General features: G+C 42.7%; 1 protein-coding gene across 3 annotated transcripts in view; it reads left to right on the forward strand.

Moving 5' to 3' along the window:
• The window catches only part of sptbn1 (spectrin, beta, non-erythrocytic 1), a 265,257-nt gene that overhangs the window by 229,376 nt on the left and 9,330 nt on the right, over window positions 1-26,551 (forward strand). For all 3 annotated transcript variants that reach the window (XM_084321135.1, XM_084321134.1, XM_084321136.1), the window contains 13 exons: window positions 5,023-5,247; window positions 11,068-11,157; window positions 11,921-12,199; window positions 12,728-12,858; window positions 14,775-14,979; window positions 15,522-15,896; window positions 16,282-16,368; window positions 20,166-20,323; window positions 22,640-22,778; window positions 23,209-23,293; window positions 24,686-24,882; window positions 24,998-25,095; window positions 25,292-25,346. In XM_084321135.1, the coding sequence (XP_084177261.1) occupies window positions 5,023-5,247; window positions 11,068-11,157; window positions 11,921-12,199; window positions 12,728-12,858; window positions 14,775-14,979; window positions 15,522-15,896; window positions 16,282-16,368; window positions 20,166-20,323; window positions 22,640-22,778; window positions 23,209-23,293; window positions 24,686-24,882; window positions 24,998-25,095; window positions 25,292-25,346 (2,124 nt within the window). The remainder of the gene's footprint in view (window positions 1-5,022; window positions 5,248-11,067; window positions 11,158-11,920; window positions 12,200-12,727; window positions 12,859-14,774; window positions 14,980-15,521; window positions 15,897-16,281; window positions 16,369-20,165; window positions 20,324-22,639; window positions 22,779-23,208; window positions 23,294-24,685; window positions 24,883-24,997; window positions 25,096-25,291; window positions 25,347-26,551) is intronic.

A 26,551-nucleotide genomic window follows, 5' to 3' on the forward strand; every position in this document is an offset into this window, starting at 1 on the left:
GATCGGTTCCATTAGAAGTGTATTAATCTATCATTTGTTCCCCTTAATTGGCTGATACCAATCCCTGTCTCCTGAGCCGTTCAGCCATTGTGTAGTGTGCTGGGTGCCAGTGTATGGTAGCCATTGAGCCTGCATAGCCCAAGGTTGGGTGCTACCAGTGGTGGTGAAGGAGGCAATTTCCCTAACCCTACGTTGTGAAGCGCTTTGAGTCTGAAAAAAGCGCTATATAAATGTAATGAATTATGTATTATTATTTGTATTGTAAGATGTCCACTATAGTCCGTTTCAAGATGTTGGTACTGGTAACCCATATTCTTCACTAGCTACTAAACTACTATACAAGTCTTTCTTGCTGGAGTTTCTCAGCCTCAGCTCTCTTTGATGATATCAAAGTTCAGCATTGTATATTGTATGAGTTGGGGTGTTACTTTGGTCTAATTCTGGGGTTTATTGTTGAACACACCCTTATGTACTGCATTGTGATGTACCAGTATAAAGCTGTACTGCGTTGTGATGTACCGGTATAAAGCTGTACTGCGTTGTGATGTACCAGTATAAAGTAGGGATGCCCCGATCGATTGGCCAGCGATCGGTATCGGCCGATATTCAGTATAAATATGAGATTGGTGAATTCCGATAATGCTTTATTTTCGCCGATCGTGAAAACCGATCGCAAAACATGATCCAATTCTTAGCGGAGTTCTCACTTGCTGACTTCTCTCTCAGACACACAGCTGCTGCTGCAGCGCACTGCCCCTCCTCCTCCCCCTTCCAGACCTGTGTCAACAGAGCAATAGTCTGCTCTAGTGCATGCAACCTCTGTGAGCTAACGTTAGCTACCTAGCTAACGTTACTGTTTAAACTAAACCCAGTCAACTATTCACTTTTAGTTTAATACATGAGGCATTGTCTAACGTTATCTAGCTGGCTAGCTACTGATAGCTCCTGATATCAACAAATGCTCCAGCAATAGTCGAGTGCATGATACTTCCGTTAGCTAGGTAGCTAACGTTATCCCACGTTAGCTCATAATAGTTCACTGAGGCGTTGTCTTAACGTTATCTAGCCGGCTAGCAGTAGCTACAGATAGCTCCTGATATCAATGTCTTATAACATTGATTCGATGCGTATTCGAGCCCCTAGCTTGCATCGCAGTCACGAAAGGGGCTAGCTGAGGGCATGCTGAATGTGATTTGACCAAAGCAGAGTATACACACAGATGTCTCGCAGATAATACAACTACAAGTATAATTATATAATATATATATAAAAAAATATGTATATATATTTTTTTTTATAAAACCAAAAACTATCGGTATCGGCAGTGTATCGGCCGATATGGCTCATAGACGATCGGTGATCGGTATCGGTGGCAAAAAACGTGATCGGGGCATCCCTAGTATAAAGCTATGCCTGAATCAGTCAGTCACATTGTCTTGTCTCCCCTTGGAGACCTTAGTCTGTTTCGGTTTAGCTTCACATTCCTTCAGTAACACTGCCCTATTTATCAAGCAAAACTTCATATTCTTAACACATTGAGTGCCAACGACGAGTTTTCTCATCTTTTAATCGTTATTTCTTTTATTAGCGATATCCATTAATTTTTCATCCATCCAGCCTGACGTTATCATTGTGAATGGGTCTGACCTCGAAAAGGGCAACTACCGCCGCCTATCGTCTCCCGGACATTGGATTGGATTGGCTGAATGAATGAATGAATGAAAACTTTATTTAACAGATTGCAGAATGGGTACAATACAGTACGGCTCAATACATACAATTGTTAAGGGGATGCAGACCTGAGAAAGACGTTTGTCTTGTTTCCATCAGGGTCCCCCATTTTCAATTCATATAGACATATATGACATACATGACATACAGATAGTCAGTACTGCTACATCTATACATTTATGACATACCAGATTTGCAAATACAGTACTGTTTGTGATACAGAAGGAGTCAAGAAAAGGGAGTATATACATTTGACGTAGAAACTGTACATTGGAGGTTGGGTGGGGGGGGTTGGGTACATTGGGATATTGACAACCATACTGGGTAATTTACATTGGAGGTGGTTGGGGGGGGGGGGGGGGGCGGGGGGCATACTGTATAAACAAGTAACACTGTACATTGAGGGGGGGGGGGAGGAGACACTGTACAAACAAACACAATTGTACATTGAACTATTGACAAAACCATACTAGGTAAATGACTGTACATTGGAGGGGGTTGGAATGATTGGGTTAGGATATTTACAGGGGCCAGTGTTGAATTGCAGTCTCCCGTAGGTGTCCCTTGAGAGAGGTTTTGAAAGTGGGTAGTGATCCACATTCCTTTACAGCTTTGGGTAGGGCTGGGGTTGTGCATCAGAAAAAAAGTCCGGTCCGGGGTTTTCCCATCTCGGGCAAGCAGTATTGTGTTACCAGATTGACTGAGGACCCTCAGAGCAGCGTCGATTATGTGTTTCAGACTATAACGTTGGATCAATAAACGCGATCAATATTTGGAATGGTGATCAGGAATTGGATTAATCTTTTTGCAGAACATCTGATGTGAGGTAAGGACTCTATTTGACCAGTATTGGGTTAATCAGATGTTTTTTTCTCAGCCATCGCAGCGTGTCTGTGTGTGTATGATGTTAGCGCTGACCAGGTCATGGATAATAGATTTTTCAGCCCGCTTCTCTAGCGTGCATAAGTACACATATACTATCGATAATCTAGCGTTTATTTGAAAACTATTAATAAATCAGCCGAAAAATTACGACGTGTTTTGTGTATTCCACTAAAGAGCTATTATCGTGGAATTTCTCTGGAATGACTAGAACTCTCCAAAACTATACTCGTATTCAAAACGGTATAAAACGGAAATGTACCAATGAAAAAACAATCCATTTAGTACATGTTGACTGCAAGCAAGTCATTGATAAGCAAGGGGTGTTTTAGACCCATAGCCATAATTTAAGATATAGTTTAAGCCTTCGCAAATTTCCCCGACCTCCCATTGACTTCAGCGCTGGCACGGAACGGCCATATATGGTCAAAGGGGTGTGGCACTCAATGTGTTAATATACAATTTATAAACATAGCAGCTACAAGGTGCTGAGGCTTTAACAATATTTTCCCCCGCACTTTTCAATGTTTTACACTTGGACATTTTATACGTTGGTCTCATCTGTCTCATGTGTGACAGTGTTATTGGACAGTCTGGTCCTGCTCAGTACTGTTGTCTTTCATCCTCTCCTCTGTTTGCCTGTCCTTTTTTGACACATGTACTGCAGAAGCCTGGCTATAAAACCATTCTGTTTCTCAGTTTGACATCACGGTTTCTCTTTCATACCTGTACTAATACTGACAGCAACCTGAAAGGGGAATGACCGGTAGCTCAATTATAGTTAATAAAAAATGTACTTGATGGGACTCTACTAGGTCCTGCCTTGTTAGGCTATTGGGATCAGGGCCCCAAATAGGTCAATGCCTGACATGACAAGAGAATATTGGAATCACTTGACTAAGATATAATGTAATGTAAGAATCCATCAATGGTCTAAAGGTGTTTCTCATCTGTGAATGTTTTATTTATTTATTTAATTTTAAGCCAAAACATATGTTCATCTTTGTTCATTTACAGATATATCTTGTCTTGGTATTTAATGTGGTAAAGCATTATTTACACACAACCTGAGACTTACTACTGCTTTAGGTAGAATTAATAACACTCCTTTTGGGCTATTCGAGTTTCTGCGGATGCCCTTTGGCCTCAAGGGGGCGGCGCAGACCTTCCAGCAGCTGATGGACTTGGTGCTGCGGGATAGGGCGTTCTTGTTCGTCCATGATATAATCTAACTCATGTACTTCGTGTCACCAATGTGGGAGTGTGAGAAGGATGAGATGGCAGACAGTGTTCGAGTTCTTCCCTTTACTTCCCAACACACATTTACATAAATACATAGAGTGCAGAGACGTTGGCGTTAGTAGTAATAGTGATAGCTGACAGCTGACGTATGTAAACAATAAAACACCCGCCCCCCCCCCCCCCCCCTTTCCCAGAATCCCGAGTTTTAAAGGACCCTCACTCCACTCCTAAAGTCCAGTGAATGTCTATACCATTGTGCATGATAAGTGAGTCACCACAACATTAACATTTAGTTGTTCTGTGGATCATTCATTTAATAAATTTATTCATTCATACATTTCATGCCATTCAGTATAGTTGGAGTGAGTCTAACCAGCCACTGACTGATTATGTAACACTCCCCAGGCTAGTATGCGCACACACGCACGTTATATAATTCTCTCATCGCCTTGATGTGTTAGAAGCAGGCTGTCTGTGGTGAGACTGTTAGACTGTGTGTGAGTGTGTGTGTGTGTAAGTGTGTGTGTGTGTAAGTGTCGGTTTGTCTCCCAGGAGAGAGCGAGGGGGGGTGGATTAAAATGGGAACCCTATGATATTCTCACATGAGATGCCCATACTGTATTTGGCATGTGGTAATTATTATTGATTGGTTTCTGAGGACTGTACTAGTGTAAGAATGTGAGTGGGCGTGTGAGAGAGATCATTACCATCGTGATTGATCTGTAAAAGGGAGAGATGGAGACGGAGAGAGGTGGAGAGAGAGAGAGAGGGTAGTGAAACAGAAAGAGGGGATGTGTGCCTTCAGTCAGTGTGCTGAAGAGCATGCAATAGCTCTAGTTCTCCTCCTTCCTCTCCTTCTCTCTCCTCCATCTCCCTTTCATCTGCTCCTGCTGGAGGCTCCATCCAGGTCCGACTTTGATCTGTTTCATGTTTTGGACTGTGATCCAGGGCTGCTGCAGCTCTCATCTAGCTGATCATCTTGGCTCTTGGCTTGGTGTTAGTCTGGAGATTAGAATGCGCATTTTTCAATCATAAAAGGGACAGTGTTGTAGCTGTTGTCACCGGGACAGACTTATCTTTTCTGAAAAGGCTGGAGTAGTTTATAGTTTTAGTTTATAGTTTTAAGCACCCATGTTCTAAATGTTTCCTCCTCCTTCATTTCTCTAGATGTTGGAGAGCCAGGTGGAGGTGCGGCAGAAGGAGGTGGGGGAGCTTCAGGGCCAGGCCCAGGCCCTCAGCCAGGAGGGGAAAGACTCCGATGAGGTTGACGGACAGAGACGCGGCGTGGAGAGTAAGTTCCACTCCCTCCAGGATCCCCTGAAGAAGAGACGAGACAACCTCATGGCCTCCCGCGAGATCCACCAGTTCAACAGGGACGTCGAGGATGAGATCGTAAGTAGCAGCTGTTACCAGTCAGTGTGTGAGAGACTGGCTGACCTCGGGTGTGCTCCATGCTATCCGATGCTCTGATTAACATTCAGAGCATTACAATTAACATTCAGAGCATTACAATTAACATTCAGAGCATTACAATTAACATTCAGAGCATTACAATTAACTTTCAAAGCATTACAATTAACATTCAGAGCAATACAATTGACATTCAGAGCATTACAATTAACATTCAGAGCAATACAATTAAAGGTCCTGTGTCTTATAAATGGCCTTTTCCAGTGTTTAGCATTGTTTCCTAGCAATGGGGGTTTATATCAATGGGGTCTGTGTCTCTAATTCTCATTTTGATCAGTCTAGTCTCGAGTTCACGAGATCTTCCCTCACTCAACTAAGCCATTCTGATTTGACAGTTTTGCTGACGTGAGTAAGGCACTGGTTGTAGTCACCGCCCACAATCAACAATTCGCTCAACAACAGAGCGAGTGGAATTACTTCCTCAAATGGGTTGACGTGCGCGGGTTTGATTGATTGATTGATTGAAAACTTTATTAACAGATTGCAGAATGGGTACAATACAGTACAGCTCAATACACACAATTGTTAAGGGGATGCAGACCAGAGAAAGACTTTTGTCTTGTTTCCACCAGGGTCCCCCATTTTCAATTCATCAGGACATATATGACATACATGACATACAGATAGTCAGTACTGCTACATCTATACATTTATGACATACCAGATTTGCAAATACAGTACTGTTTGTGATACAGAAGGAGTCAAGAAAAGGGAGTATATACATTTGACGTAGAAACTGTACATTGGAGGAGGTTGGGTGGGGGGGGTTGGGTACACTGGGATATTGACAACCATACTGGGTAATTTACATTGGAGGTGGTTGGGGGGGGGGGGGGGGGCACACTGTATAAACAAGCAAAACTGTACATTGAGGGGGGGGAGACTCTGTACAAACAAACAAAATTGTACATTGGACTATTGACAAAACCATACTAGGTAAATGAGGGGGGGTTGGGTTAGGATATTTACAGGGGCCAGTGTTGAATTGCAGTCTCCCGTAGGTGTCTCTTGAGAGAGGTTTTGAAAGTGGGTAGTGATCCACATTCCTTTACAGCTTTGGGTAGGGCGTTCCACATTGATGTGGCATAATTGCGAAACGTGTTTAGTCCCTTATTTGAGCCGAATCTGGGTTTAACATGATTTGTGGAGCTCCCTCTGGTGTTGTGATCGTGGTATTCACTGACCTTTGGGAAGTATTTTGCCATGTACATGGGTACCTTGGTCGTGTAGTGTATCTTGTAGACCAGGCCCATTGCAAGTTGCTGTACTCTGTCATCTACTCTAAGCCATCCTAGGTTGTCAAAGTGGGCAGGGGTGAGGTGGGTTCTAGGAGTAAGGTCAAGCAGTAGTCTGACCAGTTTGTTTTGAGATGTTTGTAATTTTGTTTTTAGCGCCTTTGAGGTGCTTTGGTACCATGAGGTGCAAGCATAGTCGTAGTACCCCTGAATGAGTGCTCCTGCCAGAGTCTTCAGGGTATTCTTGTTTACCAGAGAGGAGATCCGGTACAAGAATCGAGTTCGTTGGTTGACTTTTTTTATTACATTGGATGCCATTTTGTCACAGGAGAGATTAGCCTCTAGGATGGAACCCAGGTAGGTAATTTCATCTTTCCTTGTGACAATATTGTCACCCACTGTAACTGAGAAGCCGTCGGTCTTGCTGAGTTTGTTATTTGAACCGAAGAGAATGGACTCTGTTTTGCCCATGTGTAATGATAGTTTGTTATCAGCGAGCCATATGCAGATTCTGCCTAGTTCCGAGCTGAGGGTTTTTTCAACCTGTAACTTGTTCTTGTCAGAGACCAGCAGGGCTGAGTCGTCCGCAAACAGGAACAAGTTGCAGTCACAAGCTGACGACATGTCATTTGCATAAATTAGGAACAGTAGCGGTCCTAGTATGCTTCCTTGTGGAACACCACAGCTCACTGTGAGAGGGGGGGATAGGGTACCGTTTACCTCCACCATCTGTTCCCTCCCCTCAAGGTAGGATTGCATCCAGCTCACTGATAGACTATCAAAACCAATTGCTTTTCGCTTGTCAATCAGAATGGAGTGATTGACCGTGTCAAAGGCCTTTTGTAGGTCCAGCATGACCATGCCGCAGTATTTGCCTGCGTCCACCTCTTGTTTGATGTGGTCATTCAAATAGAGAAGGCATGTGTCAGTGGAGTGGGATGTTCTGAAGCCAGATTGGAATTCGTAGATTAGATTTTTTTCCGCTAGGTACTTTTCGACCTGTTCGTAGACTATTTTTTCCATGACTTTCGAGATGGAGGTGAGAATAGAAACAGGGCGGTAGTTGCCTGGGTCTAATTTGCTGCCCTTTTTGTGCAGAGGGGTCACCCTCGCAATTTTGAAGTCCTTGGGGACGTGTCCCTGTTTTATGGAGAGGTTTATTATGTGTGTGATGATTGGGGTGATGGCGGCTGCTGAGTCTCTGAGGAATTTGGAGGGGATGTTGTCATGGCCAGTGGCCTTGTTAGGTTGGAGGGCGCTCAGTTTATTGAGTACCTCATCTGTTGTTACCATTTCCAGCTTGAAGTCGTCCTTGCGGACCCCTAGGTTTTTGTAGTAAGCTACTATGTGTTCTACCCCATAAAGCCCTGAGTGGGAGGGTAGTTTGTTTACCAGTGTTGTGGCTATGTTTGTGAAGAAAATGTTTAAGTAATTGGCTACATCCAGCTTGTCTGTGATGAGCGTGTTGTCCGTTTTTATGTTTATGTTTGAGAATCTGGTTTTAAGTTTTTTACTGCATCCTAGTTGATTATTGAGTAATTTCCAAAGTTCACGTGGTTTGTTTTTGTTTTCCTCAGTTTTGTCATTGATGAAATTCTTTTTTGCAGTTTTGATCATGGAGTTTACGTCGTTTCTTAGTCTGTTTCTTTCTAGTTTGAGTTCAGTCACGTGGGCTTGGAGTTCACTGCTCGTGCTTTTAGTAAGCTTTGACTGACTTTTACGAAACTCAGAGCATTTTTTGTCTCTGGTTTTCATAGCGGCCAGTATTTCGGAGTGCATCCACGGCTCAGCGCGATTTTTTACCCTGGTGGTTCTTAGGGGGGCCATGTCGTTTAGTATTGTTGAGAATTTGGTTTTGAAACCAAGCCATGTTTCTTCAACCAGTGTACCATTGAGTTCATCTGACCAGTCCAGGCTCTCCAGTTCAAGGTTAAAGGCCTCGCTAGAGTAGGTTTTAAGGTCTCTAGATGTGACTGTTTTGTGGCAGCCAGCCTTTTGTTTTAGTTTTTTGCGGGTACAGAATATCATATAATGATCACTTAACCCGCATGCTATAACCCCTTTCTTGGAGATCTTGGACTTGTCGGAGGTCAGAATGAGGTCAATGGTAGTCTGAGTTGATTCACATACACGTGTGGGTTGGGTGATTAGCTGGCTGAGGCCGTGCAGATCACAAAACCTACTGAATGACTTGAAGACGGGTGCATCTTTTCGTTGCATATCCGTGTTCCAGTCTCCAATAAGAATTTTGTCTACATCCTCAACTCCAGCTAAACACCCATCCAGTGTATCATAAAAATCACTATGATCTGGCGGCCTGCCAACCAGTAGGGATTTCGCCCTTTCGAATAGGATTTCCACCCATACAGTTTCAATTGATTTATGATTCAGGTCATTTCTGTTGATGAATTTGGTGTCCTTGTGTATGTACATACAGACACCACCTCCATGTTTGTTCCTATCATTCCTAATTATTGAGTAGTTCTCAATCTCTATCTCTGGATCTTTTACAGAATCGTCAAGCTTGGTTTCTGAGAAGCACAGTATGTTTGCCTTACCATTTATGAATAATTGTTTGATTTCATCCAATTTGTTTTTTAAGCTGTTAATGTTAATGTGAAAAATGTTCAGTCCATTGGCGTTGGTTATTTCATTGATGTTGGCAGGTTCGAAGTATTGTTCGTTTGTGATCTGTTCCTCTGTGTGGGGCTGGGGGGCTTTGTTGTTGAGGGTGGGAAGGGGGGAGGGGGGGTCGGGTCCCGCTCCGTGCTGGAACAACAAAGAAGGGGGGAGGGGGGGGGTCGGGTCCCGCGCCGTGTTGGAACAACAAAGGACTCGTTCCTGGATGTTTCCGTTGTTAGCTCTGCTAGCTAGCCGGCTATCGGGCGTCGAGATGTTTAAATCCCGCGTCGAGTTGGTCGTCATGGTTTCGACCCTCGGTTCACCTCCTCTCGTCTCTGCCTCACGTGTGCTCGTCTGCTGCGGCGTCATTGGGGAACAGTTGCCGTCCGCGCAGTGGATGTTGCCACGGGTCGAGTTGTTGATGTTGCTGTTGGTCGCGATGGAAACCACCTTCGCTTCTTGCGCTGCCAGACCAAGTCTTCTCGCCTGAGTTCTGGTCAAGACCGGGCCTGGGTTTAAATGAATGTCTCCCGAAAGTAGTAGAACCAGGATGATCATGGTCCTACGGTCCAATCTGCCATTCGGGGGTAAGTTCTTACGTGCCGGGCTCGCTGTTAGTAGCGTGTGTATAGCCGCCGTTCCGACGTGTAGATGTTTCTTTTCAGAGCCATTGAGAAGGTAGAAGTCACTGTGGGTCTCGTTAAATCCGTTTTCACTTCTCTCCACTTCTGTTAGATGTTGCTTCATTGATGAATTGAGGTATAAATCCGTAATCCATATTATGAGGAGGAGAAAATGTGCACAAAACCTTGTTGTTTTGGATCGATGGTGAGAGCTCTCTGTAATGCGACTGCTCATGACTGCGCCGGGTGCTGACAGAGATGGCTGAGAACGAGCGAGGGAGGGGGAGAGAGAGAGAGGGACACGAGCATTTACACACAACCTCCAGCCCCGCGCGCGGGATTGTGTGTGTGTGTGTAAATGTGTGTGTGTGTGTGCGCGCGCGCGGGGATGGAGCTTCTCCACTCTCATATCACTGTCAAAATATCGTTGCACACGCTCCCACGTGCACGCCCGTATTCCGATCCGTGCAATAATATTCACAGGGGTATATATTGTCATTTGAAACAAGTTACCAATGCATTGTCCCGTGGGATTATGCCCCCCACGGAGAAATTAATTAGTATCCCCCTCCTCTATCTCTCTCGGTCTGCCAGGTCTGCCAGTGCAGACTGTGGGTGACTGTCACTCAAATCGCTTATGGGCGGAGCCCAGCCCAAAACAGCTTGAAATCTTGAAGTGGAAAAATGCTGCTTTAGAGTACTTGATTAGAAATACAAAACAATGCATTTTTTATTTTTATTTTTTTTACTTTACAGATGTGTTCCATAGACACAGGAATTGTGTAAAGTTGCCCAAATAGTGAAAGAAATAGCAATGCATGTCCCCTTTAACATTCATAGCAATACAATTAACATTCAGAGCATTACAATTCCATTGGAACAGACGTGACGCGTTGAAGATTAAAAATATCAATATTTGTCAGTTTTATTTGTTTAAACTCCTACTCACTCCTGTAAGCATATAAATAAAATAAAAAGCTGTGGCAAGTTGTAATCTGACAGTGACTTATTTTCAGCATTTAGCTGAATTTAGCCATTAGCTCCTAGCCCACTGTGGCTGGAGTGTGCTCTGAATTCTCCCGAGAGGCTGATGCTCTGAATAAACAAATAGGAATGATCTTATCCTTCTGAATTTACAAAACGATCCAGTTTGTGCCACATGGTGATGCACAGTATGTATGTATTGTATGTGCTATATACATGTACTGTATTATTTATGCATGTATTGGTATAAACCTGGCCTGTAACATATTTCTATGCAGCTCTGGGTGGAGGAGAGGATGGCTCTTGCTACATCTACTGACCACGGACACAACCTGCAGACTGTCCAGCATCTCATCAAGAAGAACCAGGTACTGGAATACACACACACGCACACTACATATAACTTCCTGTCTATCCAGCTACTTCACAAGAACAATTACCGTACTTTTCGCACTATAAGCCGCACCTGACTATAAGCCGCAGCAGCTAAATTGAATGATGTGTACATATATAAGCCGCACTGGACTATAAGCTGCAGGTGTTTTAATGTTTAATTACCATATGTAATTAGCATTGGGACAAATACTGTCGGACAAATAACAAGCATTAACTCATTTACAAGTTGTATTAAGTTTAGCAAATAAGGGAACAGATAAATAACATTTCAATGCAGTCAAAAAAGCAATATTTAGATGTTTACATTTTCGAGTTTGGTCACGTCGAGTCACATATAAGCCGCACCGTTATATAAGCCGCAGGGTCGAAAAATGGGGAAAAAAGCCGCGGCTTATAGTCCGAAAATTACGGTAGGTCAGTTACAGTTTCCTTTGTAACATGTGAAAATGACGAGACTACATTGATATTGGCCTAAAATGTGCTCCTGCTAGCTACTTTAGTACACTGAAATGTACTGAGCAGCTATAACATCAGCACTCAAGGGGATGGACATAGCTAGAAATCAGCAAGAGAGATGATGAGCTCACATTAAAAGACACTTTCCTCCAGTACTCGGCACAGCCTTCTTTTCCAGCAGCTGGTCCTATAAACCATAGAATTAGAATCCGCATTAACTCCTACCCTATAAAGAACCAAGCCGCTGATCCCTGACCTCCACCCCCCCCTCCCCCCCAGACCCTGCAGAAAGAGATCCAGGGCCACCAGCCTCGTTACGACGACATCTTCGAGCGCAGCCAGCAGGTTCTGCGGGCCGGCAGCCCCACGGCCGAGCTGATCCGCCAGCGCCTCGCCGAGCTGCAGGCGCTGTGGGACCAGATCAAGAAGGAGACGGAGAAGCGCCACGCCCGCCTGGGGGAGGCTCACGAGGCCCAGCAATACTACTTCGACGCCGCCGAGGCCGAGGCCTGGATGAGCGAACAGGAGCTCTACATGATGTCAGAAGAAAAGGCTAAGGTATACGTCGTCATTACAATCTTTTTGGTCATATTAAGGTCATTCATATGTGGAAGTTTGGCATCCAACCAGAATGCAAACGGTAACAGTAAAGTGCAATAGTAATATAAAATGTGCAGGTGATTAAACTCGGTATAAAGTATATAAATAAGTACTACTGGGTGTAGTACTAATCGGATGTATACAGAGTTGTAATACCAATATGTACAGTGATACAGGTATAAAAACAGTATGGTCGTTGTCATACTGGCCAGCAGAATAACCAGATCTTATACCTGTAGACCGTGTGTATTTATCCAGTATGGTTTAGACTGTGTTGATATCCATTTGTCTTTATAAACCCATCTGTCTTCTGGACTGACTGCACCTGTGCTGAGGCTCCTGAATGGAAAAATGAATTTAGATTAATTGAGATTAGATTAGTATTTAGTATTACAGTATTCTCCGAGTCTGTGTTGTTTAGTTTAAGTGCCTTGTGCTTACCGGTCGTTCTGAGGACTCTTCAACTTGAACACGTTCTCCCCTCAGGATGAACAGGGCTCTGTAGCCATGCTGAAGAAGCACCAGATCCTGGAGCAGGCCGTGGAGGACTATGCCGAGACCGTCCACCAGCTGTCCAAAACCAGCAGGGGCTTGGTTGGTGACGGCCACCCTGAAAGGTGAGCCGTCAGGAGTTAAGGCTTTATATATATACTGTATATTATTATTTTCTTTTTTAATGTATTTATTTATTTATTTGATCTAGGCAACATCTATCTGTGATGAGCTGTCAATGCTGTTGTGTTTTTGCACTTACTTGCTTTCCAGTCACGCTTTACTACTGAATTCATCTTCCCAGTCACGCTTTACTACTGAATTCATCTTTCCAGTCACGCTTTACTACTGAATTCATCTTTCCAGTCAGGCCTTACTACTGAATTCATCTTTCCAGCCACGCTTTACTACTGAATTCATCTTTCCAGTCACGCTTTACTACTGAATTCATCTTTCCAGCCACGCTTTACTACTGAATTCATCTTGCTGCGGCTGTTGCTGCTGTTGACGTAAAAGTGTCATCACTTCCTGTACGCCCGATGATTTTCCCTGGAATGTTCTACCAGACATGGATGTTTAGAACAGCAAATGTAAAAGCATTCATGAACTGGGTATAGATAGACTCACTATTGTGTTATATCAATCGGTAAAATGGACATTTATTTATGTTATATGAAAATGTTGACGTTTATTACTTTGAGACAAAGTGATTTGGAAGAGTACATGAAATACGATCCTTGAGAACCTTTTATACAGTAGTTCTGTTTGTGGTCCAGAAATACAGGACTAGTCCAAGTCCAGGATATGTAAACATAACAATTCATGTGTTTTTCATGTGTTTTTCCACATACATAATGGCATGGATGGTATGACCATCATGCTTTGGTCTGAGACTACAGAGACCAAGGCGACTCCATACAGTATAGTGGAGACAGAGTAGACTTGGCCTTCATCCCTACTCGGGGGGGGGGGGGGGGGGGGGATTCTCATCCCCACTCAAGTCGGAAATATTGCCTGTTGCTATCTTGGTCTCGGGCCAACATTCTACAGTAGCTGAGAGACTATTGACTAAGGTTTAAGTATATAACTCAATATATAGCACATATGTGACCTGGTACAGCGAGAGCCGCCATACGGCGCAAGGGGAGATTCTTCAGAATCGCCGTAAACGTTGCACGATTCAGAAATAGGTCAAAATGGAGATATTGAAAATATTTTGTGCTTGAGATGTTATCCATCTATCTTGTAAAGTAGTTGTTAAGGAATGGCTGAGAAATGTCTTTGGTTTTTTGGAAACCCTGTTGCTCAGGAAGTAGCAGTGTGGTATAACCATGATTCATAAGACATAGATTGAAAAGCATCCACCCAATTTGTACAAGTGATGGCTTATTTTGAAGGTAAGAACCTGTACTTTCATATACAGTAATGTAAAAGAATATATATATTTGAAGCTTGCTCCATATGACCTTATTATCTGCACCTGGTCACATATCCCAAACAATACAAACTTGCGGGTAGGCCAAACTGCAAGTAGCCCTTCACAGACGAGAGGAGCAACTTGCCTTTCTTCAAATCCTTTACAGAGCGTAGTCTTAAGGTGAGGGGGTCAGGTTTAGGGACTAGAGGTTAGAGGTCTGCAAGCTGTGAGAGTTGTAGACGCAACTCCTAATAATTGTCATACAGGGTGGAGCCTACAGTAGAAATGTGTAAGATTTCAACCTTCAATTGGGCTTTAGGCTTTAGGGCTTAGGAAGATCAACGAGGACACCGCTTTACTGAAACATCCAAACCTTTGAGTTAGTTAATATTGAATTAGCTCAAATAAAACAAATCTGTCTGTCTGTGCTTCCTTTTGTCTTGTATCCCTCTTTCACCCTCTCACTCTCTTCTCCGTTATCTTCTCCATCTGTTTTTTCTTTCCTCCTCTCCCTTTCACTCCACCTCTCTCCGTCCTTCCTCATCCTCTCCCTCTCTGCCCCCCGCTATCTCTCTTTTGCTCTCTCTCTCTCTCTCATTTCATCCCTCTCTCTCATTCCTCCAGTGAGCGTATAGGAATGCGTCAGTCCCAGGTGGACAAGCTGTACGCGGGGCTGAAGGACCTGTCGGAGGAGCGCCGGGGGAAACTGGACGAGCGCTTCCGCCTCTTCCAGCTCAACAGAGAGGTGGACGACCTGGAGCAGTGGATCGCCGAGAGAGAGGTGGTGGCCGGCTCCCATGAGCTGGGGCAGGACTATGAACATGTTACGGTTAGTAGTATACCCTCTATACACATACACACATTGTTGATATATTTCGATATATTTCTCATTCCATGAGATTCCCACTCATGTGTATTTTTACAATTGTGTATTTTGATTGGCTACAATTCTAAAGCTCAAGTCATTTGATTCCGCTATTAAATCCCAATGATCTCTTATTGAGGAACCCCATCATGTATTTAAGGAAAGAACTGTTGTGGTTCTTGTATAGTATAGTTTAGAAATAGCAAGTATACCCTATGGATATAGAGTAAAACTGTATATTGTATAGTAGTGTACATAGGACCCAGTGCCTTAATTCGTAGCTAACATTGTATTGCATTTATCTCAGGACTTTTAACATGTATATTTTATCATGTCTATTGTATGTCTATTTTATTATCTTCTACTTATTTTATTACTATTGTATGATTGCACAATCAAAGCGGGCATGGCCAAATTGGCCACCCGCATTTCACTGTATGCCCTGGTATTTATGTGACAAATAAACCTCTTGAATCTTGAATCATATCCTTCTGTCCCGTCTCCAGATGCTCCAGGAGCGTTTCCGGGAGTTTGCCCGTGACACGGGGAACATCGGCCAGGAGCGCGTGGACTCTGTCAACCAGATGGCAGACGAGCTCATCAACACGGGCCACACCGACGCCGCGACCATCGCCGAGTGGAAGGACGGCCTGAACGAGGCCTGGGCCGACCTGCTGGAGCTGATCGACACGCGCACGCAGATCCTGGCCGCCTCCTACGAGCTGCACAAGTTCTACCACGACGCCAAGGAGATCCTCAACCGCATCCTGGACAAACATAAGAAGCTTCCGGAGGAGCTGGGTAGAGATCAGAACACTGTGGAGACTCTTCAGCGGAAGCATACTACCTTCGAACACGACATCCAGGCCCTGGGCACTCAGGTACTAAACGTATAGAGGAGTATTTGACATTTTTTAAGGTTTGATTTTAAAAGGTTTATCATGTTTTAATAATGACAGGCAGGCCCTTGGTACACAGGAACCACATGGTATGTTTTACATGGATGCAATTATGAATTCTGATCATTCAATAAAGGTGATACTTTGATATTACTGAAAAATATATTCTTAGAATTTTTACTATTATGTATTAATATTCTGTTTTGATTAGTGGGGTCAATCATAAATAAATATAAAATAAAAATGTAAAGAGAAAAAATTATCTCTTTGAATATTTATTTATATAGATATATATATTACATTTTGATTTCATTCTTCTTTTGACTAATCAAATGTAAACCTGCTGAATGTCCTCTCTCTCTCTCAGGTGCGCCAGCTGCAGGAGGATGCGGTGCGTCTCCAGTCGGCCTACGCTGGGGACAAGGCAGACGACATCCAGAAGAGAGAGGGAGAGGTGAGACTCATCGTCACAATGCAAACCAACTTGGTTCCATTATTTTGAATCCCCCCCTACGTTCATGTGTTCCTGTGATGATGGAAAACCTCATGCGATTTGAAAATAATTGTTTTCCAGGCCTGGGGAAGTTATGGAGAATAATAACGTCCAAAAAGTTTTTTTGAAATGTGTTCATGATCTTGTTTTCTCCCCGGTCAAATGTGAGGCTTGGCTGATTTTAGATCTAGTTATATTTTGAACACATGACGAATTGACGAATAAATTGACCCAAATAAATATGTATTAAGATTAATTTAAGTCCCAAGTGATTGTTGTCGCTGGGACATTCAAATCAAATGTACAACAATATAAATATATCAATTTAACATGGGCATCGACAACAATGGGCCATGGAAAATGCAAGGAATCTTATCGTACAAACACGTCAGCCCTGACATTTGCTGCTGTTTGGCAGCAGTATGGGATAGCATGAGAGTAGGGGGAGAATCTACAATGGCCGTCACTGTACTGGACCATTTCCCCAGACGTGTCAAAGCGGTCAACACAGCTGCAGCCAGTGAAGCAGTTTTGACAATTGACCCATCTCAAACTATGCCCTCTTTTCTTGATCCTCCAGTCACAACTGTTGCTTTCCTCATTTGTCTCAGAGGAAAGCAACAGTTGTGATTGGAGGATCCATAAAAGACAGCCGCTGTTTGAGATGGGTCAACAGCCAATACACTGGCACACGTAAATCAAGTGGACCCACTTCATGAAAAAACCGCAGACCATGGAACCTTCCCTCGTGTCTTTTGGTTGCGTTGGGAAATGTATCTGTGCTAGCCTCATGTGGTTTGAAGAAAACCTTTTTTTCTTTTATTTCACTGAAACATGTTCCACTACTGTCCTAGTATATCCTCGAAAGTAAACATGTCAGGAATTGAGAGAGATCTGCTGGGTTTCCAGACTGACATTGAATTGGTTTCATGAACTAGGTTTAAACGGAATCACACAATTTCAAAGTGTGATCCAAGTCCTCAAGGGCAGAGTCCATCATCCTTGTCCAGGTATTAGGATTCAGTAAGTGACTTTGTCACTGTAAATTACACAGTCAATTATTATTATTATTATTAAAAATGAACAAACAGTTGGTAGTGTAAAGACAGTGAGCTGAAGCTTGGTCTCTCATACTGTTGTCATTGCTTTAACACGGAATCCAGTGAAGATCCATGGTCAAGATGTAGATTACCCAGTAGTCGCCTCGTATTAATCTCCTGATGTGAAACCCACATTAAATTGTTGCTGAATCAGCAGCAAAACTAAAAGCTGAGCTCCCTGCTGTCAGAATACTAACTCTACTGACTGTACATCAACCATTTCCCTCCATATCCTCTCTGTCCTCATCCAGAAGAGAAAGTTAGAGGTGAGATTAAACTCTTCCGTTGATACAGAAACATTGGCTTTGCATCAATGTTACTTTTGGCAGCAATTTTAGATGTTGTTTTAGTCTTAGTGTTTTAGACTAAAATGTATATGAATCTCAATCACATTTTAGACTCTTTATTTAATTTTTTGGTTCTTCCTTTTAGTCAACGAAAACTCAGACATTTATGTCTTGTTTTCGTCACATTTCCTGTCCCTTTGCTACTCGACTGCACAAACTGCAACCATGATGGTTAAGACTCTTCATTAGCTTTTGCTTGAAACAAGTAGCTTTTTAGCTGACTAATCATCACCGCTAGAGACCTGCCTCCCAACAATGTTTCCATCAACTTTGTAAACATTGCATCCGTGTCAGATAATTTCCATCGTAGAAAAGTGTTAGTGTTTCATGCTAGATATAGCTGCACAATATCGATAGAATGTGATCCTGTGTAGCTCAATGGCTAGAGGCACTCTTGAGCAAGGCACTGACACCGCCAGGGTTAATAATTTGATACTAGGGTTGTCACTTTTCCCTGAATTCAAAGTGATATGGAATTCATTAAAATGATATCGAACTTAGTTTGAGCTTTCTCCATGAGTAGAACAAATCCCAATGTGACTGAGTGTGATCATGAGGATTAATTATGTCTGCATATCCAGCGTTAGCTGGCTCAGGAAAGTCCAAGGCTTTATCTGCGGCCTGATTCAGTAGTCACTCCAAAGTGGTTTACGGCCAGTCGTTTGATAGAGCAACAGGGATTGACGGATACTAATGTACTTTAATCATGCATTGGTGTTGAGATGATCCGTTCAGCAGCACGGCTTGGCTTGGTTTCCTTGCTCTCTCTCTACATAGCCCTATGGATAATTGAAATGTGATTCTGGGACTCTGGAAAGCAGACTACTAAGTTGTTAGTGGGGCAATCATTATCTGCAGTCCTAATATCACATCATTACAGTTCGAACTTTCAATATTTCACCAGGTTTCGAACTAAAGTTTGAGCTTTGATTGAAAAGTGACAGCCCTATTCAATGTTGCAGTCATTCCATTATAAAGTATGTTGTGTGCTGCTAGTACTAGATAAGCACTATAGATATACAAATCTAGTCATTTAATTTAGAACTTGTATCAACATTTGTTTACCTGGCATCATCATATACATAAGTAACATATATACAGTATGTTACAGTATGTTGTGTTTATTAGTTAGAGCTGAGAGAGGTGGAGGGAGGCAGAGGGAGAGAGGAGTAGAGAGATGTTGAGTGCTGGCATCTGTCTTAAGCTATAAAACACACATTAATATAATGTAATTTAATTATAAGGAACAGCTTCAGCAAGAAGAGTGTTTTTGTTTTGTCAACGAAAATCACATTACTGTAGCGTAATCTTTGTGTGTGATTTGTGAGTAAAAAATTTTGAAGTTCTGTTAATGTGTTTTTTTTGTAATGCTTTTCGTTGACAAAATCAACACAGCTTTGCGTTATGTAATTGGTGCCAGAGGAATAAAAAGCAAGCTCATAGGAACCGATCCTTTTTTTTAAGTGCGGTCATCTGCGCATCCCACTATCTGCGATCACAGACATTTTTGCATAAGATATGCTTCATGGTGGCTGTGCAGGCGGCACTGTGGAGTAAATCATCATGAAAGAGCTTGGTCTGAAATGTGCCGGCAGTTAAAACTATCGAGGGGTTGTTGCAATCCAGAGATGTATGTCCCATTCCCAATGCGCATGTCTGGGAAACCGGCCATGTACAGTGACTGCATGGATTTAAGTCCAGACCATGCGGTCGCAGTTCTCTCCCCCCAGTAGAATTGACCCAACTCGAGCCCTGCCTTCTTTTCACAACACCACAGTTGTAATTGGAGGATCAAGAAAAGAGGGCGGGTCTTGAGATGGGTAAATTAGAATGGACAGAAGGGGCACATCCAGCCATACCACGTCATCCACTTTGGTATAGTTAAGATGGCTGCTGTAGAATTTTTTATTTAATGTATGTGGAGGTGGAAATGACGGTGCATGAGACTCAAGAGAGTTGGAATGCTTGACACGATTGGAATGTTGAATAAAAAGGACTCGTCTCTCTCGTCAAACTAAGGCGCATGGGTTCCATGCACTCCACCCAATCCATGAGTACGACATCATCATGTAACTATAAAGGATATATCATGCATTCTTTGGCAGCCATCTTAAGTGTACCAGCCAAATGACCACTCAAGATTGTTTGATTTTTATTTGAACGGCCATTATATCCATTACAATTATGTGCTCCTCCCTTTCTGGTCGATTCCCACATCATTGGGAAGAAGAAAATATACCAGAAACCAAAAAGGAGGGATATCTTCTGCTCTGGTTCTTCTTTTAAATACAACTTTCCATCTTCTTATCAGGTGCTGGAGTCATGGAAGAACCTTCTAGAAGCAGTGGAAGGTCGGCGTGTGAAGCTGTTGGAAACGGGAGATAAGTTCCGTTTCTTCAGCATGGTCCGAGACCTCATGCTCTGGATGGAAGACACAATACGCCTGATAGAGGCCCAGGAGAAACCCAGGTGTGTGTGTGTGTGTGTGTGTGTGTGGGATCATGTATGTCTTAAAAAATTGGTTATTGGGGATCCTGGTGGTTCACTGAACTAAGGCAGGTACCATGTGTTCATAACATCCTGGATTCAGATCCAGCCCAGGACCACATAACATCCTGGGGTCCGATCCAGCCCAGGACCACATAACATCCTGGGGTCAAATCCAGCCCAGGACCACATAACATCCTGGGGTCCGATCCAGCCCTCTCCCTGGGTTTACCATCACTCTACACCGACTGTGGTGTCTGATTGAAGCAGACATGTCTTAAAATGTATATTTTGGAAAAATAATAATAATAATTATTAGTAAAAAGAAGAAATCTAGTCTTTTCCTGGTTTCAGCCTCACATAAAGTAGATGTATTTCTGAGGGCTAGTTGAGGTTCAGACTGATATGACTGGTTGTGTCAGGTATATTATGTTGCATCTTAAATTGCTGCAGCTTCTCTCTTTCACCCTCCCTTCTCCATTCATCCCTCTGTCTCACAACAAAAGCCAGTCAAGGCAGGTGAGGGTAATCTCTGTAGTTCTGTTGTAAGCAGCTTAGGTCAACAGCTTACACACACACACACACTATACAAACATGCACACACACAAACTGTACAAACATGCGTGCATTTGCACACACACACACATGTATACACCCTTTAGTGTCCAGATTAACCATGGTAATCCCCAGCGTTCCCAGCCATTGTTGTGATTTATTGAAGTCCTCCTTTTATCCACCTGACCTCAAGTCAATTTAAAGTCAATCTTCTATGATTGAAAGGTATTTGATATTTCTCCCCACGGCGCAGCATACTTGTAATAGATGCACTGTGGGTCTGTGCTGTTTTGTGCTTGTTGTACCTCACCTTAATCACCATAAACAACTTCCTCAAGCATTGATGATCCACCTAAAATGTTTCCGCAAACTTGTTTCTCTTTTTTTTTTATAAAGCATTCTTAGAAACGGGAGGAATAACCAGATAGCTGTAGCTCTGGATCCAGGGTAGACATGATGCCAGATGGCTGGGTTTATTTCTGTCTCCCCCAGGGACTGTCTGTTTATAACCGGATGAAATATTGAATGAAAGAATGAAGTGTGTACTCTGTATCTGTCTGTCCGTTTGTCTGTGTTCATGCTCTGAAATACCCTCTCTCTGCTCTGGTTTCTTTTTGTGAGGATGCATGTTGGTTATTTGAGCTTCTTTTCGCTGCAGAAAAACTTATAAAATCTATCTATTGGGACAGTAGTTATGATTATCATCTCGCTCAATGTGTTCTTATCTAGCTGTGGACAAGGGGGAAAATGCTTGATGTTTTAATGAACCCTTGTCCCGCAGAATCTCCTATACTGTAGGTTTCAATGACCAGCATATATCGTTAACATCGTCATTAGAATGAAGGGTTAATCACCAAAGTGACATGTCCCAGCCAGATTCTCCAGGTCTGTATGCTCATAAGAAACCATGTTGAGAAATTGTACTGTATAATCTTGGGTATTATATATTCTTTCATTCAATTAATTCAAAGCTTTATTTATTCTCAATAATCTAGATTGAGGTTTTCTCATTTTTGATGATGTTGAGATTACAGGCAAGTTTTATTAAAAAATTAAAATTCAAATGTTGATTTAGAATTCGAATGTCAACATTATGATCGAAGCTTTGAAGCATTCAGTACAGCCCTACTTGTAACGCTTCAAACAATAGAAATGGGTTTAATAGCACCACACAAGACTCCTCTTCACAGCCAGGCTATGTTATGCCCGTCACATTCAGAATTAGGCCCAAACCTGCTAGTGTTGGATTTTTTGTTTCCATGAGGGGAGTTTTCCTGCTCCAAATTATTGTTTATTATATCAACCTTTACAAATCCACTATCGGTCTACCTCTACCTACCATACCAGTCTGTTTTGTAGAAGATAATCCAGAGGAAAGCAGGGATGGAATCTTATATGGACTCATTCATTATCTCCAGGCAGTTATGGACAAAGGAGCAGTAAATCAAAGGCATACAACTCAATATGTTGGTGACTTGTTTTCATCTTTTTGTCTTCCTGTTTGTTTTAGAAGTGTATCTTCATGCCCCCACAAGTATTTTTGTTTAATGTATTGTATTTAGGGCATTTCTGATGTTATTAGATAGTAGTACAGTTAAGGCGGAAGAGGAACAGCATGCAGCAAAAAGGTCACATTCAAACCCAGGACGTTGTGATTTACATGGTACATTAGCTTGGTGAGCCACCAGGGCACTGCTACTTGCATACTGATGACTGTATTGTTGTTTGTTTTTGCTTTCGTAGGGACGTGTCTTCCGTTGAGCTGCTGATGAACAACCACCAGGGCATCAAAGCAGAGATCGACGCTCGTAATGACAGCTTCACTTCCTGCATCGAGCTGGGCAAGGCCCTGTTGGCACGGAAACACTACGCCGCAGAGGAGGTGGGGCTCTCTCTTAGGAATAATAATACCTATTGCCTAAATGAAACGGTTGGTTTCGTTATACTGTTTAGTCCGAGTCTGTTTCAGATTGTTCCAACGTGGACAAAGTTCCGGACAAAACTCTTCAAATGTTCATCTCTGTTCTGTCATTTCTACTCCTCTCTTATCTCCATTTATACTCCTTTCTCTTCCTATCTCTATCTTCCCTCTCTTTTTCTCGGCGTCATCTCTCTTCACTCTAGTTTCAACAGTGCATGTTTATTTGTCTCTAAATTTATCAATATAATCTTTCTTTCTCATCTGTTTTTCAATCTTTATTTTTCAATGCGTCTACATGTCTCAGCCTGTCTATACAGTCACCCTCTTAATGTTTTCTGTGGTGTGTCACCATTAAAGACGAGAGATGTGTATCTTGTTTCTTCCCTCTCAGATTAAAGAGAAGTTGCTACAGTTGACGGACAAGAGGAAAGACATGATTGACAAGTGGGAGGATCGATGGGAGTGGCTTAGATTGGGTAATGAATTCTACCTAGACGTCTAGTCTTCTGTCGGGATTCAAAATGGATTTGCTGAATCAAATATGTAGTTTATTTGTCTCTGTATCTGGTGGTGTTGTACCTATTTGCTGTGTACATTATCATATATATATATATATGTGTGTGTATTGGGGATCAAGGTTTTCTGCTCCTGATCCTGATCCAAGTCATTTAATCTGCCGATACTGAGTCCCAATCCCATATTTGTATTTTCCTAGATAATATAGCAGCACAGTGCACACTTATATTATATTAAAGTTAGTATATTAAAGTTAGTAAAAACCATTTCACTGTAGGTAAGATATGCTTGATAATTGAATAGTTCTGCTTAAAGAAAAAAACCGCCTACATCACAGCTTTCCCTTAACATAGAATATGTTCAGCAGCTTTGACAGTGGCTGGTGTGAGCTGAGTAGTGTAGTTTTATGAAATGCCCTGGTTCTTCTCTTTCTTAGGACTACAAGGATTTCATGGTGTCTAAATTATCCGGTTTCCGATGCAATGCGCCAAGATTTTTATAAACTCATGTTTTGACTCTTTATTCTTGGCTACATTTGAAAAAGAAACGCAACATTGATCTATTTATGACGTGAAATAAATCTCAGCCCGATAAATTAATCTGTTAATGGTTTTTATAAATTATTTTAATAAAAAAGGATCTGAATTTGATTGAGCTTAATATACCGATACCAGTCTATTTAAAATATGCCGTGATCTGCTCCGATATATGCTCCGGTGTATGTTGGTCTCTTCCATGTGTATGTTGGTCTCTTCCATGTGTATGTTGGTCTCTTCCATGTGTATGTTGGTCTCTTCCATGTGTATGTTGGTCACTTCCATGTGTATGTTGGTCACTTCCATGTGTATGTTGGTCTATTCCATGTGTATGTTGGTCACTTCCATGTGTATGTTGGTCACTTCCATGTGTATGTTGGTCTCTTCCATGTGTATGTTGGTCACTTCCATGTGTATGTTGGTCACTTCCATGTGTATGTTGGTCACTTCCATGTGTATGTTGGTCTCTTCCATGTGTATGTTGGTCACTTCCATGTGTATGTTGGTCTCTTCCATGTGTATGTTGGTCACGTCCATGTGTATGTTGGTCTCTTCCATGTGTATGTTGGTCTCTTCCATGTGTATGTTGGTCACTTCCATGTGTATGTTGGTCACTTCCATGTGTATGTTGGTCTCTTCCATGTGTATGTTGGTCACTTCCATGTGTATGTTGGTCTCTTCCATGTGTATGTTGGTCACTTCCATGTGTATGTTGGTCACTTCCATGTGTATGTTGGTTACTTCCATCTGAATGCCGATGTGGTAATCTTGCGTCTCATTTCCATACTCCTGTCCCCTGTCTACCTCTCTCTCCAGTCTTGGAGGTGCACCAGTTCTCTCGGGACGCTGGGGTGGCGGAGGCATGGCTGCTGGGGCAAGAGCCCTACCTGGGCGGCCGGGAGATGGGCCAGAACGTGGACGAGGTGGAGAAGCTCATCAAACGCCACGAGGCGTTCGAGAAGTCTGCCGCCACCTGGGAGGAACGTTTCTCTGCCCTGGAGAGACTGACTACGGTGAAGATTTAACTCCCTCTCAACTCTGCTCAATTCCACTTGGATAGAACAGCCTCAAAAATAGAAGCTTGTCTAGCATTTATGATTAAGTAAATATTAATGTGTGTGTGTTCAGATGGAGTTGCTGGAAGTGAGAAGAATGCAAGAGGACGAAGAGAGGAGGAGACAGCCTTCCCCTGCTGAGGTCACTGAAGTTGCCTCGCCACAGCAGAGGTACAACCATGTCTACATCTATTAGACGGGTGGTTTTGTCCAAGCGATTTGAATCGTCAGAAATGGGTTTTTGAACATTTTAAGATCCATTGCCATTTTGACCAAATTTTTTTTGGAATTGTATTTGTTGCACGCATCCAAAACAAGAAGATAATAGTGGTTTCAAACCAACAATGTGTTTTCTTCTTGTCTCCAGGGAGGGAGAGCAGGTGTCCCAGAACGGACTGCCGTCTGACCAGGAGTCCCCCAGGGTTAGTTACCGCTCCCCTGCCTACCAGAAATACAGCACCACCCTGCAGGGCCGCAGGACCACAACTGCACCCTGAGACACACATACACACACAGCCCCACACACTCCCCTGGCTATCAGAAATAACACAGCAGCGCCCTGCAGAGCTGCAGGACCACAGCCACAGCCTGCCAGAAACACAGCAGCACCCTGCAGAGCCACAGGATCAGTCACGCCCTGACACACACATCTTAAATACATCACCTACATTCAAAACGGTGAATAATGAACACTCCAAAAAAAGAAAGTCATTCAGTATAAGCGCGCGCACACACACACACACACTGGCTCCTAACCCTATACCATACACACAGTGCTCGTCATTGTCTCCCCAGCGTGCACACAGGGAAAGGACTGCTAGAAAATCTGATATATTCCGTCCACTTCCTCACCCACTGTTGACACGTCCATTCCTACAGAATGATCCTGTTCTATTTTTATCCCATTCCTGTATTTATCCATTTGTCCTGAGCATTTGCAAAAGACCGTTCTTTTTTTTTATTTAATTTTTTATTTAATGTTGTGCGTTTTTAAGGGGAACTATACCCAATTTCAGAATGCATGCATGCATAATTATACCAGAGTAGTCCAGAAATGTTAGTGCACACAAACCGCTCTCTACCAAATCCAAAAACCTAGACTGCTAAAACACAAATGTGCGATGTCATCAGCTAGAAAGTCTTAAGCTGGACAGGATTGATTGCTAAACCCCATTGTGCTCTGCATGCACAGGTTCAATAAAGCCTCAAACAAACATTACAGTAGGCCCACACTGCCGTTCAGCTCCAGACGTTAGACCTGATGACGTCACAAGTTTGAAGAAGCCTTACTGCTCTGGTTTCTGGCTTTGGGAAAGAGTAGCTCATGTCCACAAAATGTTAACTGAACATTCCTGGACCATGGGGATAACATTGAACATTCTTGATTTGGTCTGATTGTATCAGCAGTAATGTTGCCGTATTTTGTCCGGATGTGTGAGGAAACATAAGCTATAATCGTATTTATATATTCAGTAAGCTTGGCTCGGTTTGCTTTACATTTGCTTTCATGCAATCCATCGTCTTATTACCATGTCTGTTTATATCTGAGCAGAGGTGGAAAAACGCAACATGATTTCGACCAATCGCAGCCCCAAACGGCACTTTCCTACACACTGATAAGATTGGG

Source organism: Notolepis coatsorum (assembly GCF_963971535.1).
Source record: "Notolepis coatsorum genome assembly, chromosome: 9".
NCBI lineage: Eukaryota > Metazoa > Chordata > Actinopteri > Aulopiformes > Paralepididae > Notolepis > Notolepis coatsorum.